Source organism: Gymnoscopelus microlampas, assembly GCF_963454915.1.
Source record: "Gymnoscopelus microlampas genome assembly, chromosome: 12".
In the NCBI taxonomy this organism is placed as follows: Eukaryota; Metazoa; Chordata; class Actinopteri; order Myctophiformes; family Myctophidae; genus Gymnoscopelus; species Gymnoscopelus microlampas.
Window position 1 is genome coordinate 50524496 of NC_139949.1, and position 13654 is coordinate 50538149.

Sequence of the window (13654 nt, forward strand, 5' to 3'; positions counted from 1 at the left end):
GGTGGATTCTACAAATGTAGAAATCCTCAGACCCCCGCAGACACCCCCCCATATCTCAAAATATTGTTCCAGAAGCAAAGATTTTAGTTAAGAATGTATAAAATATATATATATATATATATATATATATATATATACACACATATAAATTCAATGATTTGCACAAATTTTCAAGATTTTTCAAAAAGAAATAGCAGATCTACAAGCTCATAGCGCAGCACTATCAACTCGTATATCTACCATTTTTGAAAAGCCAAAGAAATCTTAAACTGACACAGATGCGTTCCCGGTCTTAATGGTTAATCGCAATCATTTGTGTGAAAATTAATAGTCAACGTACATTTTATAATGGTGACACAGCCCTATTAGTCCAGGGGCCAACACTGATATTTTCACAAATTGGTACCACCTGAGGTGGCCGTAAAGTTTTTGTATTTTTGTATTCCTACATGTCTCTAGTTTATATTTTGGTATGATACATCTTCCAATTCAGTAGCTTAATGGCAGTTATCACTACCTACCAGCTAATGTATCCGGTAGGAGACACAAAGTAGAATCTTTGTGTCTCCTACCGGAAATACACCCAGGCATCAAATTATTGCGACAAAAAACAAAATATATCCATGTATTCAAGGCTTCATGGGGTGTGCAATTGATAACTTCTCAGATTTTTGGTGTTTGCAAAAAGACTGCTTTCCATAAGCTTGTAAAAGTTGACCCTCCTTCGGTCTAGGGTGGTCATAGCTGAATGGGTAGTATTTCCGGTAGGAGACACAAAGATTCTACTTTGTGTCTCCTACCGGATACATTAGCCGGTTTAGAGTGATTACTGTCATTAAGCTACTGAATTGGAAGATGTATCATACCAAAATATAAACTAGAGACATGTAGGAATACAAAAATACCAAAAATGTACGGCCTCCTTAGGTGGTACCAAAATCTGCCTTGGCCCCTGGACTATATGGTTTATACTGGCCGGGTGTGATCCAGGTACGTACCGTGTGAGGTCTACCGCCGCTCGGTTGAAGATAGCTGGTATTAATAGAGCCGCGTAGGTTGTATGGCACCACGTCCCGAGCACCGTACGCCTTGTATCTCAGACGGAGAGTGTTCGTTGGCACCGTTATACGTTTCAGCTCTCAGGGCTCGTTGCTGCGTCGACTCCATCGAGGTTCCATCTTCAAGCCCCTTTTCCTGAGTTACAGACACTCTATTACCAGCTATCTCCTGATGACTCCATCCATCCAGGACCTTCACTGTAGAACTCATACAGCGAGTCAAACGCTGAGTCATAGCAAGAAGCCATGACTCAGCGTTTTTAACTCACTGTATGAAGTAGATTTATTCCACTCTGCAGAAGGTCACCTCATGAATAACCTGCAAGACACAGATATACACCAACATTATATTTACTATATTGTATAATAATAACAATAATAGAACATTTTGTTTTAATTAGGCTATAGTGCAACTTTGATGATGTAGAGGGCCACTATATTTCAACACTCACTCCAGAGGGACATTGCATATTGTTGCTGTCGGGCAGAAACCTCTTATCTCCTTATTTTTACTTTGTAAATTAAATTTGTCATTCTAGTATGTCACGCAAAAGTAGCAAAAATAGCTGATCTAGTTTTGAGCTTGTAGATCGGCTATTTTGGAATTGGAATCCTGAATTATTTTTGGGTATTTTTTAATTGGAATCCTGATGTATTTTTTTTATTTAATTTCAAATGGATTTACTTATACTTAAGTTAACTTTGGACATAAAGTCATTAAACTAATAATATAGACTGAAGTAATTAAAGTGGGTCATGATTGCATGTTTGGAATTGGAACAGCTGAAATCAATATATCACTATTAAGTTATTAACCTGTGGTGGGGGTGTGGCCCCCAGGCCGCCAGTTGCCCATGCTATAGTGTTAACCCTTTAAGACCGGGAACGCATCAGTGTAACCACTTTAACCATTATCTTATACTTTGGCTGTTCAAAAATGGCAGATCTACAAGCTCATAGCGCAGCACCGAGTGCTGCGCTACCGAATGAGCTTGTAGATCTGCCATTTTTTGAAAAATCGTGAACATTTGCATATTTATTTTACTCAAATTTTGCTTCTGGGGGGTCCCTGGAACAACATATTTTGAGATGGGGGTCCACGGCCAATTACATCATTATGGGTGGTCCTTGTCATGAAAAAGTTTGATTATAGCAACAAATTCTTTTCAAAAAACTGTTATGATTTATAAGACATTTGTAGAATCCCCCAGAAACGCCACACACACACACACACACACACACACACACACACACACACACACACACACACACACACACACACACACACACACACACACACACACACACACACACACACACAAACACAAATAGCAGATCTACAAGCTCATAGCGCGGCACTCGGTGCCACACTATGAGCTTGTAGATCTGCTTTTTTTGAATAGCCCAAAGCATAAGATAATGGTTAAAGTGGTTCAACCTCTCGTCCTATTTGATCATACTACAGCATCAACAGTAGCAGATCTACAAGCTTGAAACGCACAAAGCAACATGTTTTGAGCGTGTAGATCTGCTATTTTGCCATTTTTGAATCCTGAAAAGTAACAGTTTTGGACATAATTATGAGGTTTCCTCCCTATAGAGACGATATTATAGTTTCATCTTAGCATTGGATCAAGACTCGTGGATTTCTTGTTAGCGATTTTTATATCGATATTTACTTTAGATCTTATTCTCCTGCCACACAGTCTGAATTTATTATAGACATATTAATATAGTTACATAGTTTGAAAATGATATGGGTAATAACATGTTTAATACAAGGTATATGTTGCATCCTGTAACATGGTATATATTAGTGTATGTTGTATCCTGTATTTCTACGAGACATGATCAGACCTGTGCAGCATCAATGTGCACTGATGAAAGCTGTGATGGATGTAGGGCTGCAACTATCCATGACTTTCTAAGCAATTCATCTATAGATTACTTTTCTGATTAATAATCACATAATTAGGAGCTGTTTTTTTCTTAATGTTTTTACTTCTCAACAAATTGATTGACAACATCAGTCCTATGTCTGTGTCGTGTAAGATATGTGAAAATAGCTGATCTACAAGCTCAAAACGCATCGCACGGTGACATGTCGAGAGCTTGTAGATCTGCTATTTTCAATATTTTTGGTTTTGATTATTAATCGGTTAATTTTTCAAATGAATGATTAACATTTATTTTGTTTATAATAATTTGAATTTAGTTGGATGAACTGCTTTACTCCTAGATGGATGTTCTCTTGTCTACAGGTCAGGAAGGTCACATAGTACTGTTACTGTATATAAACAATGGACAGTACCCAAGACCAACAGTAGGGGGCAGCAATACACCAACTGGCGTCTAGATAAATTGGTCGTCAGAAGAAGAACATACCCACAATGCAGTAGTGAAAACAACATGGTGTGTTGACCCCCAAGCCCCCAGAACCATAGTGCTTGCATTGAAGCGAAATGGACATGCTGGCCATTTGAAGTATTGCAGGTGTGGCCAATGTATATGAACGAGCCCATGGGGCCCCAGTGACGCAAATAGGCCGCGCCCATCACATTTTCCAATACGTTTCCAACCCGGAAGAAGGGGTGATTTCGTCCCATGCGCTGGGTGAGCAACTCAATGCAAGTGGATGGGAGGCGATATCCGGTGCCCTCTCTATTATTTTTTAACTCTATGGTGTTGACTGACTGTTGTTGACACTTTAAAATACCATAGATTCAGTGGTGACTTATCCAACGGGCTTGAGGTGCTGAAGCACAGGGCACCAACCTTGGGGGGGGGGGGCACCAAACGGCGTGAAGAAAAAATAAACGGCCAAAATGTTAAAGGAGCCACAACATTGAAACGCGCTGGTGAAGCTCATTTTTTCCGCGCAGTATCTGCCGTATTGAACAATACGTCAGATACGGGTTCTTCTGAGGGCCCGTTCATAATTGTAACATCCGGGCCATGAGGTAAACACTTTATATTTGAAACCTGAACGTTTACGTAGATGCACGGACCCCAACCCTAACTTACCCCCCCCCCCTCCCCCCTTCTCTTGTACATATTTTTCACTCTTCATACCAGTAACCTGTAAGCTGATTGTATGACGTTCTGTATAGTAGTGTGTATATCTGTCAGTGTCTTATATGTCATCATCACGATGTGCATGGGGATCTCATCTTAAACAAGCTCAGTGCTTAAAGGTAGGGTAAGTGATATTTTTTGGTTAAAACCAAAAGTATTTTGTTGAAAGGTTAAAATACGATATTCTGATTGTAATCATTGCTATAGAGTGTTTGTTCAGTAACAGATGTCTCGTCTCTCCAGCTCTAAACAGAAAATACATTTTCCGGTAGGTGTCAAAATCTCAGCCAATTAGGAGAAAGTACCCATTTTTAAGCTTCATTTGTATAGTGTTCCAGTTCCAATTTTGCCTGCTCATTTCTTAGTGTCATCACTTCCAATTTCACTTGTTTAATCTATATCCTGATTGAGTTCTCTGTCCTGATTGGATAAAATTGGAAATGAAACTGAAACTAAAATGCATGTTCTGTTTTATAAAGAGCTGGAGAGACAAGGAGACTCCTGTTACTGAACAAACACTCTATAGCAATGAGTACTATCAGAATATAGAGCTATTTAACACTTATTTTAACCAAAGAAAATCACTTACCCTAACTTTAATGAGTTTTCCAGTTTAGTAGACCTTGTATAGTGAATTTGTACTTATACAGTTGTTCTCATGTCTTACTAAATAAAGTACATCAATCAATCAATCAATCAATCAAGTGTGAAAGTGCAAAGACTATTTTGAACCTACTCCAAGACTGTCCGATAATATGACAGTCGTTGTATCAAGGCTAGTACATGAGTAGGATCTTTACTCTGTCCACAGTAATGTTAATGTGATTGTCAAGTGAAGTTAAACATTTTGTCTAAACATTTGTCAGTGTTGCCAGATTTTGCGAGAGAAACACGCAACCAGGTCTATGAAAACAAGCCAAAGAAGCGATTATAGGCCACATTAAACCTATGCATCAGATATTTGAAAACAGTCGATCTACAAGCTCACAACACGACATGTTGTGAGCTTGTAGATCTGCTATTTTCAAAAGAATATTGTAACATTTCAACAACACAAATCTGGTAAGGGGGCCTCTGGCACAAAATGTTTTTTAGATGTGGGAGTAGTCTCCAGTTTAATAACTGGAGACTACTTTGTCCAGTCAGTAATGTCTTTTTCAATTCGTTCATTTCAGACCAGTGTGTGGAGTCCAGACTGCAGGTGAAGATGAACTCTCCAGACTCAGCCAGGGACATTTCTATTAAACAGGAGGAACCTGAAGACCACCCACTCCTCAGTAAGTTTCATGTGCTCTCTCTTTCTTTTTTTTTCTTTTTTTTTTTCTTCTTTCTTTTCTGTTCTGTTGTAGGAATGCCACAATGTCTTATTTTCGCTATTCGATAATCATAGCTCATAAAACATCTTGACAATGATAATATCCCAATATGTATAGCCATCATAACAATACCTCTAAATATATATATATATATATATTTCTTTAACATCCAAAAGCACATCCTCTTATGTGTGAATCCATGTAAAAAAAGAAAAGAGAAAAAAAAGGCAGCATATAACTTTAGAGCTTTGACAGGCTTTTTCTCTGCTTCTTGATTTAAGGTTCAACCACTTGAACTCTAGCATCTCTTTTCTGGGTGGAACAATAGAGGGTTAGCTCACTAAGTATAGAGGGTTTAAGTCATTCTCAGATGTGAAAAATACTTCTTTGGCCTTCTGGCATTGTGCAGACATTTGGCACTGATCGGTACAGCGGTTTGTCAAGTTCACCCTGAACACACAGACAAACACATTCAAAGACTCACAGAACCATTTCTATATTTTAAACTATGACCCAACTTCATGGGTGGAGAAGTTTGTTTCATGATGTCATGCAGGTAAAGGCATGAGCTGTGATTGGTCTACTTTTGAGGGGAAATACGTGAACCCTGTTCTATACGGCTTGATCTACAGCCTAATTTACCCAAATCAGAGCTGACGTCTGAAGTTTTATGGTTTAATATTGTTTCAATATTTAATGATTCAAATTTGCTGTAACAACATTCACTTGTTTGGTGAAGAAACTAAATATTAAATTCAAATTACATTTCAAATTATATTTAGCTAAAACCTAAAGCATGATATTTCGGAATTCCAGAAACACCTGTAGTAACCTGTAGTTAGTAAATGTTTGGTCAATCAAAGTAATTGATAGCTCAATTTGTACAGGGAAATGGCCGATAGGAAAATGTATTTACTTTTTAGGAATCCAGCATTCACTATCATGTTATTTTTCTGCTCTTAGACATCCTGCACATTGTGTGTATAGAGGAGGTTTCTCCTGAACAGGAGAGGAGCCTCAGTCTGCTCCAGGAGGAACCAGAGCCTCCACAGATTAGAGAGGAGCTACTTCAAAGACCAGAGGAGCCTGATGATCATGAAGTTGATGATGAAGAAATCTCTTCAAACTGCTCTGAAGTTGAAGTCGAGCTTGAATCTGACACTGAAGTCACTGAAGACAGTGATGATTGGGAGGAGACCAGTGGAGGTCAGTCAGTGTTAAACACAGGGACAGAACTTCCATAGAAATATTAACACTCTACCCGCCGGGCCCGTAGCCTACGGGCCGATAAATCCAACTGTAAAGCGCCGATCCCGTAGCCTACGGGCCGTGGTGCTTTTTCCTTTTTTTCGAAAAAAAAAATACTTTTTTCAATTTTTTACACGGACCATTTCATTGTAACACCACCGGAAACAGAATCATTCGGGATTCCGGTTTTGCCGATGCCGTCAGCCCTCGTTCTAATGACGAAACTGATACTCAATGTTCTCCTTGTTGTTTTCTTTTCCTCGACGATCACTGTTTAACATAAACCGTTCTAACTACAACATGGAGGCACCGTTTGACACGCGTTCTTCAGTGGTAGAAGCAGGCAGATGGCTGCGATGTTTACAAACAGTGCACGGCTCAATTTTAAGGATCTTAACAAGGTCTATGGCGACGTGAAAAAAACAAAAAACAACAATAAAACGTTGGCACTGGTGAGTACATTATGAGATTAACCTCTGGCGGTCAATGTGTTAACAAGGACGCCATAGTGCTCCTTACCAATGGTAATTCGGTCAGATTCAAATTGTATCTCACCAGTTGCCTCTCCCCGTGCCCCCCCCCCCCCTATCTCTCTCTCCCTGTCTGTCTGTCTGTCTCTCTCTCTCTCTGTCTCTCAGAAGTCAAGTCCCAGTCTTCCCAGACTCAATTCTTCTCCTGTTCTGAGTGTTCATGCTCCTGTCCGTCTCAGGTCTTCCTCCACAAGCACATCAGGAGGAGACACAATGACCTCTACTGCCAAATGCTGAGGGATGGAGTCTGGTCACCTGAAAACACACCAGTGTATCCACACTGGGGTAAAACCTTTCCATTGTACTGGGTGTGACAAGAGTTTTAGCGTTTCTTATAGTCTGAAGAGACACCAGCGTATCCACACTGCAGAAAAACCTTTGCACTGTAAACATTATGACGAGAGTTTCAGTGAGTCAGGTCATCTGAAATTTTCACACACACAGATTACTGCTAGATTAAAAACTTTTGTTAAAATTGTCCACTCTTTCCATATGTTTAGTGATTGACAGCTTGAAGAGGCGAGCAATTGAACACTTTAGTTATTCAAGTGACTAGAAAGATTATTTATCTGTCAGTGGGAATGCACCTTAAGTAGGTGATACCTCCTTTTGTACATGGAATGGGCTGGGCTGTCATGGGGGATGGAAATGTTTATTTTCACTTCAGGCAGCCAGTGTTCACTATCATGTTATTTTTCTTCTCCAACTAGACATCCTGCACATGGCTGTGTGTAAAGAGGAGAGGAGCCCCAGTCTGCTCCAGGAGGAACCAGAGTCTCCACACATTAAAGAGGAACAGGAGGGGTTACTTCAAAGACCAGAGGAGCCTGATGGCTCAATTTTGACATTACTAGCAGTGAAAAGTGAAGATGACGATGAACACATCTCTTCACACTGTTCTGAAATTGAAGTTGAGCTTGATTCTGACACTGAAGTCACTGAAGACAGTGATGATTTGGAGGAGACCAGTGGAGGTTAGTCAGTGTTAAACACAGTTACAGGACTTGCATGGGTGTGGAAAACTGGGATTTGGAATAAAAGAGGTTGATGAAAAATTAAATTAAATCAGAAATATTAACAGGGAAGCCGTAATGCTCCTAAACAACGTCTTTCAAGTTGTAGTTGTACTCACCATTTTAAACCAGCCTCTCTCCTTCTATCTTCCTCTCTCTCTCTCGCCCCTCTGCCCCCCCCCCCCCCTCTCTCTCTCTCTCTCAGGAGTGAGGTCCCAGACTCAGTTCTTCTCCTGTTCTGAGTGTTCATACTCCTTCACATCTCAGCTCTTCCTCCATAAACACATCAGAAGTAAACACAACGACCTCTTCCGGCAAATGCTGGGGAATGGACAGATCACCTCATCAGCCTGTCGGCAAATCAACAGCTCTAAAACCAGCCCTAAACAAGGAGAAAAACCATACCACTGTAAATATTGTAACAAGTGTTTCACTGAGTCAGGGTCCCTGAAGGTACACAAGTGTGTCCACACAGGAGAAAAACCTTTTCAGTGTAAAAACTGTGACAAGAGTTTCAATCAGTCAGGTCTTCTGAAGAGGCACCAACGTATCCACACTAGAGAAAAACCTTTCCAGTGTAAAAAGTGTGACAAAAGTTTCACTCAATCAAATGACCTGAAGAAACACCAGCACATCCACACTGGAGAAAAACCTTTCCACTGTAAAGATTGTAACAGGTGTTTCAGTGAGTCAGGTCATCTGAAGGAACACCAGCGTGTCCACACTATGATAAAACCTTTCCACTGTACAAACTGTGACAAAAGTTTCACTTTTTCATCTAACCTGAAGAGGCACCAACGTATCCACACTGGAGGAAAACCTTTCCAATGTAAACAGTGTAACAGGTGTTTTACTGTACTATCTTCTCTGAAAACACACCAGCGTCTCCACACTGGAGAAAAACCTTTACACTGTAAAATCTGTGACAAGAGTTTCAATGAGTCAGGCCAGCTGAACAGACACCAGCGTATACATAATGGAAAAAAACCTTTCCACTGTAAACAATGTGACAAGAGTTTCAGTTGGTCAGATGACCTGAAGGCACACCAGTGTATACATAATGGAAGAAAACCTTTCCACTGTAAACATTGTGACAAGAGTTTCAGTTGGTCATCTGACCTGAAGAGACACGAGCGTATCCACACAGGTGAAAGACCTTTCCACTGTAAACATTGTAAGAAGAGTTTCAGTCAGTCAGATCACCTGAAGAAACACCAGCGTGTCCACACTGAGGAAAACCCTTCACAATGTTAACAGCCTGAAAAGAGTTGCAGTCAGTTAAAGGGATATATCACTTTCAAAAACACTTTTGGTCATTTTATCGTCTACTCAGGCTTTTGTGAGCCCCCAGACTGTTTTTAAGTTGCTTGATTCAGTATTTAGATATTTGATATTCATTTGATCAGACACGCCCCCTTCCTATACAAACCCATTATAACTTCAACCTCCATTTTAACCATGATAGATTCATCAAAAACACCTGTCCTTGGTTCTGGTGACTCATACCGCCCCCCTAATACGCGAGGGGGCCGTGTTTTTCCTATTACTTTTTTCATTTATGTTTTATATATTTTTTGCGAAAATTTAAAAAAAAAAATACAATAAAGAAAAATTATATAATAAATGAAAAAATGTATCGGAAAAACACGGCCCCCTCACGTATTAGGAGGGAAAGGTGAGTCACCAGAACCAAGGACGGGTGTTTTCGATGAATCTAACATGGTTAAAATGAGTTTGAAGTTACAATGGGTTTGTATAGGAAGGGGGCGTGTCTGATAAAATGAATACCAAATACCATCTAAATATTGAATAAAGCATCTTAAAAACTGTCTGGGGGGCTCACAAAGGCCTGAGTAGACGATAAAATGACCAAAGGTTTTTTGGAAAGTGAAATATCCCTTTAAGTGCTCTGAAAATAGTGCATTCACAGGGAGAAAGAAAAATCCTCAATAAATTAGCTCACGGGGAGGATCAAATTAAACATCTGTGTGTTGGCAGGGAGTCGGATAGACAAACAAACAAACATATTATAGAGATTTATAGTGCTCCTGTCAACAGAGCTGTTGTTTTCTTCTTTTAAAACCTGACAACAATTATGCTTTAAATGTTAATGGTAACATTTTGTTTTAGTTTTTTTACCTAGAGGTATTTCAAATTATTTACGAGAAATTCCTTTATACTATAATAGATAGAGAATGTGACATTGCACTATCGAAAGTAATGGCTTTAAACCACCCAAGATGGCGCCATCGGCTCATTGAACTCTATTGAACGGTTCCACAAGCTATATTAATGACCATGCAAACCATATCACATGGATAGAACTGTTTTACTAGAATGTTAGTTTTTATATTATGATTTAATGTATTTTTTTCTGTACATGCCAAATGAACATTTCAATGACTTTACTTATTAAATATCATTTAAGTGAGGGAAAAAGTACTTGAATGTGTTTTTATGAATTATGACAGTAATTGTTAACACTTAATGGAAGGGCTATGATCATTATTAAGTTATATTACATTATTATTGTGATGTGACAGCAAATTAAAGAAGCCTATGGAAAGCACTCTAGCGCACACACACACACCTGCAATATGTTTCATTATGCTATAAGTGTAATGAATCATTATATATATCTTAACATTACTATATGTCCCAAGAAATACTAGTTGCGGAAATATGTTTAATTGGCATCAATCCAAAATGGCCACCAATTTCGGTCAAAAAGCCATATAAAATGATGGTGAGTCCAATTTTCATTCGTCTGAGATTTTAATTGACTTCCAAATACGTTTTGAGGAAAGGAATTCAGATAAATATCAACAACATAAAAGGGCATTTTTGAACCAATACAACAGAATTACAATTACTTTGATGTGAAATGCTATTAGAATATCTGGTAATAAAATCCTGTATTCTGTAGGACTTAGTATGTTGTTCTGGCGACTAAATAGAAATGGTCTGTGAAGACAAACACTTATGTTACAATTACTTTGATTTTGAGGTCCAAAAGGAACTATCAAAGTCATTATATTGATGTCTTTGTGTTTTAGCTCTGACTCCAGAGCGCTTGCTAGTGGACTCATTAGTCATTGTGGTTTTAGTGGACTCATTTTTGTTAGCAGAATAGTTTAAATTAAAATGTCAGACCATGCTTCTGTTTCTGTACGTTGATGATACTTTTTTAGTTTCCTCTTTTACCCCCACAATTTGTGTGTCAAAAATATGTTTTAAAAAAGTGTTCAAAAGTGGTAACAGTATCTATTATAGTGGTTCTCAAACTTTTTCATGTCAAGGACCCCCTAATCTCTCAAGAACAGATTCTGCACTGCGTTGGAATCTGTCCTGAAGTTTCGTCATGTGTGCACACTGTGTGTGTGTGTGTGTGTGTGTGTGTGTGTGTGTGTGCGCGTGCATGTGTGTTGGGAGGAGAACAGATCATTATTACAGAAAAACTAAATCAATTAATGAATACAATTTCCAATTAACCATACAACTAAAATAACATTAACACTATGAGTGTATAGAACCTGTTTTTAATCTCAAATAGTGTCGTTTGGTGTTGTCTTGTCCTTTGATAACACTCTGGTAACACTGTGGTGTTAGGGTTACATTCTTACCCTCTGGCAGTACTCACATTTTTTATTTATGTAAAAGTATCAATACTGCAAATACTCTGTTACAAGTAATAGTACGGAATGTAATATTTACTTGAGTAAAAGTACATACGTATTGGTATAAAATTGTATTTAAGTACCAAAAGTAGAAAGTACTCATTATGCAGAATGTCCCATTTCACAAGTTTTAAAATGTATACAAATCTTTTGAAAATAGATCTACAAGCTCACAATGCGTCGCATCACAACGCATTGTGAGCTTGTAGATCTGCTATTTTCAAATGGCCAAAATGTATATAGGGCTGAAGTGGTTAATGCATGTTTTGTAATAATGATCCAAATCTACAAAGTAACTAAAGTTTTCAAAGAGTTGTAGTGGAGTAAAAGTACAATATTTGCCTCTGAGATGTAGTGGAGTAGAAACAAAAGTACTGAAAATTGGATATACTCCAGTAGAGTACAAACTACCTCAAAATTGTACTTAAGTAGTGCTTGAGTAAAATGTTCTTAGTTACTTTACACCACTGTCCTCTGGTAACATTCTGGCAGGGTGTGGTGTTATATGAGTGGTGTCAGGGTATGTTCTTGTGGTGTCAGGGTTAAATTCTTACCCTCTGGTGGCATTCAACCAGGGTGTGCATGGTCTATAGAAGGTGGAGTTCTCTGCATCAGGATCCTGATCCACTCCCTCAACGATGGATCCACACTGAGGTCAAACACAAAGGTCATAGGTCACAAACCAAATGCACACAGTGATATTTATAATCCATTCATTTCACTGTTGCTATTTTACAACAGTAGAATAATGATCAGATCCGACAGCCATAGACAGAGCAGCCAGAGCGGTTGCACTGGGGCCGGGGTGGTGCGGAAGGTTATTGTAGTTTAGTGCCCACTTGTGGTATGTTGAGTCAACTACGGCCATTTGTGAGTGATTCAGAGTGTGCCTTTAATGTACAACTGTGTTCAAAGAAGTTCACAAATAACATTAAGTTAGTTTAATGTGTGTTAAACTCACTGCCTTTTGCGATTTGTTTAATGTTGTTTTATGCTTCGGCTTTTCTTTTTTACTTTATTGTTAAATTAGTTGTAACTGTAATTGCATTCTTGCTCTGTAAAGCACTTTGAGCTGCATTTCATGTCATGAAAGGTGCTATACAAATAAAGTTTCACACACACGCGCACACACACCCCCCTAGGTACTTGTGTACGTTGTGTCCCAAAACCTCAACGTCCACTTCGCTCCTGGGTGAGTCAAATCAAAGTGTGGTTCCTTAGTTAAAGGTAGGGTTAAAGTGATATATATATTTTTTTAAAGGTTCAAGTACTATATTCTGATAGTAATCATTGCTACAGAGCGTTTGTTCGGTCACAGGGGTCTCTCCAGCTCTTTAGTAAACACAATATAGTACATTTTCAGGTAGGTGACACATTTTAAGCCAATCAGGAGAGAGAACTGAAAATGCATTTTCTGTTTAATAAAGAGCTGGAGAGACATAGGAGACTCCTTATATGGACAGGACACTCTATAGTAACGAGCACTATCAGAACATAGACCCATTCTGAAATTATTTTTTGAATAATTGCAAATCACTTACCCTACTTTTAACGTTCCTGGACGTCCCTCGGTTCTCCAACCGCCACAGGGTCAGGTTTAGCAGCAGGTGAAGGTGGTGAAGGTGAAGTAGGAGCCTGGACCGCTTGGTTCCAGGCTTGAAATAATTCATATAAATATTTTCGTAAATCTCTATGGGAATAATGAATGGGCTTTCGATTTGTGGCACCACAAAATGG

At 38.9% G+C, this 13654-nt stretch overlaps 3 protein-coding genes across 3 annotated transcripts in view; 1 reads left to right on the forward strand and 2 right to left on the reverse strand.

The window, feature by feature from the left end:
• LOC311057417 (uncharacterized protein) overlaps positions 1-13654 on the reverse strand; it is a gene marked incomplete at its 3' end in the record, with an annotated part of 440186 nt that overhangs the window by 405007 nt on the left and 21525 nt on the right. The window lies entirely within an intron of this gene.
• Positions 1-13654, reverse strand: part of LOC311057874 (uncharacterized protein) — a 258441-nt gene that overhangs the window by 237855 nt on the left and 6932 nt on the right. The gene's annotated exons all lie outside the window — the stretch shown is intronic.
• Positions 5296-9761, forward strand: LOC311057871 (uncharacterized protein). Its single transcript, XM_084075000.1, has 5 exons — positions 5296-5410; positions 6413-6655; positions 7336-7512; positions 7938-8201; positions 8446-9761. Exons 1-5 carry the CDS (start codon positions 5341-5343, stop codon positions 9492-9494), a joined length of 1803 nt encoding a protein of 600 aa, XP_083931126.1. The 5' UTR covers positions 5296-5340; the 3' UTR covers positions 9495-9761.